This window comes from Caenorhabditis briggsae (assembly GCF_000004555.2).
Source record: "Caenorhabditis briggsae AF16 supercontig from assembly CB4, cb25.NA_285, whole genome shotgun sequence".
In the NCBI taxonomy this organism is placed as follows: domain Eukaryota; kingdom Metazoa; phylum Nematoda; class Chromadorea; order Rhabditida; family Rhabditidae; genus Caenorhabditis; species Caenorhabditis briggsae.
The window spans coordinates 1-6,068 of NW_025543441.1; the positions used below are offsets into that span (position 1 = coordinate 1).

At 37.3% G+C, this 6,068-nt stretch overlaps 1 protein-coding gene across 1 annotated transcript; it reads left to right on the forward strand.

The window, feature by feature from the left end:
* Positions 1-231: 231 nt before the first annotated feature.
* On the forward strand, positions 232-5,549 carry CBG24953 (the record flags this gene model as incomplete). Its single annotated transcript, XM_002648566.1, has 8 exons — positions 232-441; positions 1,312-2,556; positions 2,604-2,867; positions 3,409-3,495; positions 3,537-3,863; positions 3,914-4,249; positions 4,896-5,061; positions 5,412-5,549. Coding segments are annotated over 8 exons (2,773 nt in total), but the record flags the coding sequence as incomplete, so codon positions are not given.
* Positions 5,550-6,068: the final 519 nt, after the last annotated feature.

The following is a 6,068-nucleotide window of genomic DNA, read 5'->3' on the forward strand; positions in this document are numbered from 1 at the left end:
TAGGAGCAGTTTTATTTTAAATTTATTTAAAGCAATTTGAAAAACATAAACATAACTTGGGGAAATTTTAATTAACTTTAAAAGGCGCATAGGTACTGTTAAAGTTTTGAAAAAATTTCCGGTTTGGCTTTGCTAGTTTTGACAGGATGCGCTTCAATATCTGTTTTGTACAGACAGTCATTTTAACACTAATACACCGTTCACTAATAAGTTTCGAAACTTAAGAAGATAATGAAACCTGAAAAAAAAAACTTTCAGAATACTGCCTCATCGCCGAGCTCATCAACATCTGACACCAACTCTCCAGGACATAGCAAAAATCTAGGATCTCCAGACGACGTCAGTGAGGATTGTTCTACATCTCCACTAGTACCTTGTGTACTATCACCAATACCGGAACGAAATCATTGCTCTAACTTTAGTGGCTTAATAGAAGAAAAGGTGGGTGATGACCAAATTGAATTTTCAAAAGTGGTTTGAGTTTAAGTTATGAGCGAAATAAGCGAAATAAGCGAAAAAATAAGATTAATACGACCTTTTTGAAACAGAGAAACAATTCAAATTACTCTGAACAGTGTAGGTTTAAGTTACATATATTATCATTAGCACATTAAATCCTGAATTTTCTCAAAATTCTCCCCTTTAAAAGGGGNACTCCNACCANAAATTTTTATTGCATTAAAATGTGTTAAAATTTATCTATTTTTCAAAATTATAGCNAAAAAATTCAAAAAAAATCCAAAATCCCCGAAANACGGCGTTTAAAAAGAAAAANATCAAAGAAAGGGGCCGCCGGGGGACCAAGAATTTCAGTGAGAAACCCAGGCACNGCACCTGACAGCCTTTTTTTCAGGTCGCCGACAGGGGTNTTTTACCGTTTTACCTGCCGGACATGAAATTGAAAAAAATCCGGAAAATTTGCCACATAGGAAAGGCGCCCGCTGCCGTGGCCTAGGTTTCTCACTGAAAATCCTCGTCCCCCGGCGGCACCTTTTTTTGAATTTTCTTCCTTTTCAACGCCGTTTTTCGGGGATTTCGGATTTTTTTTTAATTTTTTCGCAATAATATTCGGAAAATAGATAACTTTTAACACATTTTAATGCAATAAAAATTTTTGGTCGGAGTCCCCCTTTAAGGATCCATCTTCACCGCCAAGCTTACTCAGAAGTAATTATTGTTCATCCCAGCACTCCTTGATTTTCACAAGTTCTTGAAACAGTGTTTTTTTTTGCATTTGAAAGTTGAACTTGTGGATCAAACATATGGGGTCAACTCCAAGAAACCTGACAATAATACAAGTTACTGTTTCAGGATTATTCGCTACCACCTGGACAGAATTTGTCGGAAGCTATTGGAAGTCTGCCGTCTATTTCATCACCAAGTTCAAATGACTGCTTACTTGGTAGCGCAACAAGTGAAAAGGTACTACCTCAACACCGTATACAGAATCAATGTGAAACGGGAATCGAACGAACCACATCCTCGTCGAATCTGCTGGAAGTTACACTTGTAAAATCTCCTAACCGTGTAGCTAGTCCTCAAAACACGAACAAAAGAGGCAGACCACGGATACAGGTTGGAGAGCCCACTACAGTAAGATGTGAAGTCGATGAAAATTTGGAGGAAGAAGAGCTTGATGAGATCATCATATCCCCAACTAAAGATCAGATGTCTAATTCATCTAGAACCCTGAAACCCAATTTCCTAGCTTCTACAACGACCAATTCGAATCCAAATTCGTCTGGAACGCTGGAAACCGATTTTCTAGATGAAGATTCGGTTGTGGACGAGAATCTGGAGGATTCGGACGTTGATGAAATCGAGATTTCATTTAGTCCGATCTGTAGTTCAAGAGCAGTGTCGAATGAAAATGACTCGGGTGTATTTGATGGGATCTCGGTTGGAGGATGTTCTTTGGAAGATGGACTTCCCGATTCTGTTCCATCTGCCGTGGAAATTTGTTCGGAGGATCCTATTGAATTGGATGTTCAAATAGAGGATGGTACCCAAACACAGAATGACTATGAGCCTGGAAATTTGGATCTGCCTTCCTGTCAATCCGATGTCCACGAAAATCCCCTTTTCCCATCTCCAACAGTGGAAAATGAAGGAGAAGTCTTGAATCAAAAAATTGACTGTTCCAAAGATTTTGTGAGTAGCGAAGTCCACAAAGCGTCCAGTAATTGTAACATGTGTGGCGGATATGATTCAGGATCTCTTAATGATTTCGGAAACGACGAGATGGTAGCCTTGCCAAATGCTTTCGTCCGAGAAGAATTATCAGAGTTTTTGGATTTGGGAGCAGGACGCATTTTGATGAAGAAATCCCCTGAAGAACCGTATACGATCCCATTTAGTCGGGTTCATCTCCCCAACCGATTCAAGGGTTCTCGAATTTTCCACTCTTCCAAGGGCAGACTGCCAACAGGCTTCAAATTCAAGCAGTTGGATGACACGGCCCAGAACATCCAGACTACCCCAACCGGTCCATATCCTTCAACACCGGATGAATGGCACATCGAATCGCAGGCCAAAGATATTAGGCGTTTTCTTGAGGTTTGTAGATTTGTAACCTTGAAACTCCTAATTCTCTATTTTTACAGGGACTAGAAACACGGAATATGGATACGTTGAGAGCCATTGATGGAGGAAATGATAGAAAGAAGAACAGCCTGAAACTTCTGAAGACGGTGTTGAACGAGGATTTCGCCAAGGAAGATTTTTCAAAGTATGCTAAAGTGTATGAGCAGGAAATGGAGATAATACCTTTTCTGTTTTTGGAGAATTGGGAGAAAAGTCAATCGGAGCAATTGGCGGTGGAAAGGAGCATTGTGCCGATTCAGTTGAGACACAGTTTGGAGAGAATGGTGATTTAGCGTTGAAATTTTGACATAAACATCAACATATCGTATGTTATCTAAATCAATTTCTGTAAGAGGTATCAAAAACCTGTTTTACATAAGAGTGTTGATGATATTTTTACAAATTTTTAACAAAGGAACCAAAATATTTGAGCGTTAACTGAAAGTACATAAAATGTGTCTGACTACTTTGGAAACTTGTTTCTATGTCAAACGAAAACCTATCGTAGAATTCATACTACCAAAATAACGTTTGTTGACTGGAAAATTTTCAAAACTGGTTTTTTTTAAATTTTCGAATTAAGAAAAAGAAAATAAGTTTAGTCTGTACATCGAAATTACTTAAAAACACCAAACAGTTATGACCTCGAAGCTGCATATAAATTGAGAAATTTTCAAAAAATGTTTTGATCATTACTGAATTTAAAATAAAAATATGTATCCTTGCTAACTTTACATCTGGTGTGATTTCGGTAAATGCAACCAAACAATTGAAAGAAAATAGCCAAGAATTCATGATTTCAATAAAACCGCATATTTTTTCCAGAGACGCCAAGAACTAGACGAAATCTGGACGGAACAGTTCACCAAATACCGCACCCAATATGATCTGGATCATTTCAAAATCAGCATGGTAATCCACATTTTCCCATTATCCCTAATCCCTTTTTTCAGAACTCGAATGCATTTCGGAGCTATGTTGGACCCTGGGAAGCTGGCAGAGTGGCATTTGTCGCCAACTTTCAAGGATACATTGAGCGGATTCTTCGATTCCATTTTCGAGAAATATCAAACACTGAAATTGAGTATCTTGTAGAGGAGTTCTCAAAAGCTAAAACCAACTTGAAACAGAATCTGAAGAAGGAGCTTATTGAGCAAAAATGGATGCCAAAGATTTCTCAAAATGAAGGGAAGCTATTAAGAATGGCCTATTATAGGAATTGGAATAGCTTGGAAGGATTCAAAATAGCTACGATGAGTGTTGAGACGTGCAGTGCTACGGTAGGCATTGGGAAGAATTGGCAACATTTGATTTATGAACTTTTTTTCAGATAAAGCATAACTTCAATTCCCAAAGAAACGGATCAAGAGAATGGGAGAGCTTTGAAGTGTTTCTTCAGAACTTGGTGAAAAGAAATCCGAAGCTCATCAAGGTCCTTCCTTGGGTGATAAGAGATCCTCCAGCCGAGACATCCAAGCGTCTTCAACCACATCGAGCAGCAAAAACATGGACCGATAAAGAGCTGCCGGATATTACGGAGTATCCACCAACAAAGATAATTGGGAATGGGGTGAATTATGAAGATTCGGGTGGTATCCCGTTGTTCGGAGGAGTTCTAGGAGGGGATAAAGAGCAGAAGAAGGAAGACAGTGGGAGAGAAGTTTCGGTGAGTTTTATGATTTAAACATTCAGAAACATTCTATATGGAAGTTGAAGACCTTGAGAAACACTGAGAAATCTTAGAAGAATCAGAATCACTGCTCATTACATCACTCCCTGATTTCCACAAGATCTTGAAACAGTGAACAGTGGTGGGACATTAAAAAAGTTTCCTAGATTTTTAGATGTGTACATTCAAAAGTTGAACTTGTGGAAAAAATTTTAGGCTTTGATATCATTTTGTAGAACTTGTTCTGCAATTTACTATTAGATTCGAACAGAGTTTAGACCAGTTGATCCTTATATGACAGAGGGTTAATGGTTATAAACAATCTTAAGGAAATAATAGAACTTCCAAAACAGAAAACATGAAAACGTAAAAATATGACCATTTGGTGATTCGAAATTTCGAATTGGATTATTCACTCCGAGTTTTTTTTAAATTATTTTCCAAATTTCTGAAAACTTCATCACAGAGAAAAGCAAATACGTTCAAAACAAGGGTCCAACTGGTCCACAATGACCCAGTCATCGGTTTGGCCTAGGCTGTCAAAGATCCTCAGCACGCTCTATTTTTTTATTGTTTGAGTTTCTAAGCTTCTATGAGCTCACTAAGACAACCTCGGTTCAAATGATATAAATCCATTTTTTAGACCTTCAAATTTGCACACTACCCCAAAAATTGGGTCCATGATCCGAACTCCGAAATCGACGAGATCCCTCTAGAAGGGGTGTTGGCTGAAGTCACCAGAAGGGCCATAAAGCGAGAGGCTCTAGAAGTTTCTAAAGACAAGCAACCTGCCAAAAAGAAGTCTAGGAGTGCGAGAAAGGCGAGAAAGATCTAGCACCTTTAATTTTTGGAACTTTAATTTTCTTACAGAAAGTCACACCAGCTAGAAAGAATAAGGGTCGAGGACGCCCAAGAGGTCGGCCAACCAAGAAGCGATAATAATTAGGACAGACTTTTTTGTGGTTTTAAGAAATTTTGATTTCGGTGTATGTGACAAACTGTAACTACAGTAGTCTATTTCGTTTTTATGTACATATTCTCTAGTCTTTTCGCTTGATCTCAGATTTTTTATAAGATCTCATTTTCATTATTGCTGTTGATAGATAAAATTGTCATTTTTTCAATGTTAAAATGAATAAAAGCTATGCATTTTTTTCAGTTGTTTTTTGTTGTATTGTGTTCTCAATAGGTCGTGTTTTAGAATTAATAGTTTTAAAGGGTCACAGTTTCAAAATGTTTGTTAATTTAGATTTGAACATGAACATTAATAGTACGGTCGGAAATCGAAAATATTTCGGTTATTTTTATTTTTATTTACATTTTTTTGAGTTCATAATTTTGAATTTAAAAAATCTTACAAGATACTTTCCCATTGACTCATTTGATAGAATCTTCCTTATTAATAAAACGCTAGAGGCGTCTGTCCGTCCTCGTGTCCGTCTGTGGACTTTTGAAAAAATTGAAAAATAAATATATATTTACGTGACCCTTTTATTTAGAAAAACTGAGAAACGAAGCGACGAACATTTGAAAAAAATATATTGAATCGCGCCGAAGGCGCACCAGCTTGCTGGTTAAAGAATTAAAAAATTTAAGATCTCAGTTTTTCAGAAAGAGAAAAGAGTTGACTCAATATCAAAAAATTCGAGAGCTCCAAAAATACCGTAAAACCTCTAATAGAACGACACCCGGATCGTCCACTTTGAGCCTATATATCTCATTTACTGTGAAAGATATCAAAAAGTGGATAACTAGTAAATTGTCGTTGATATCCTGATAAACATTTTAGTAGTTAACCACTTTTTGATATCTTTCG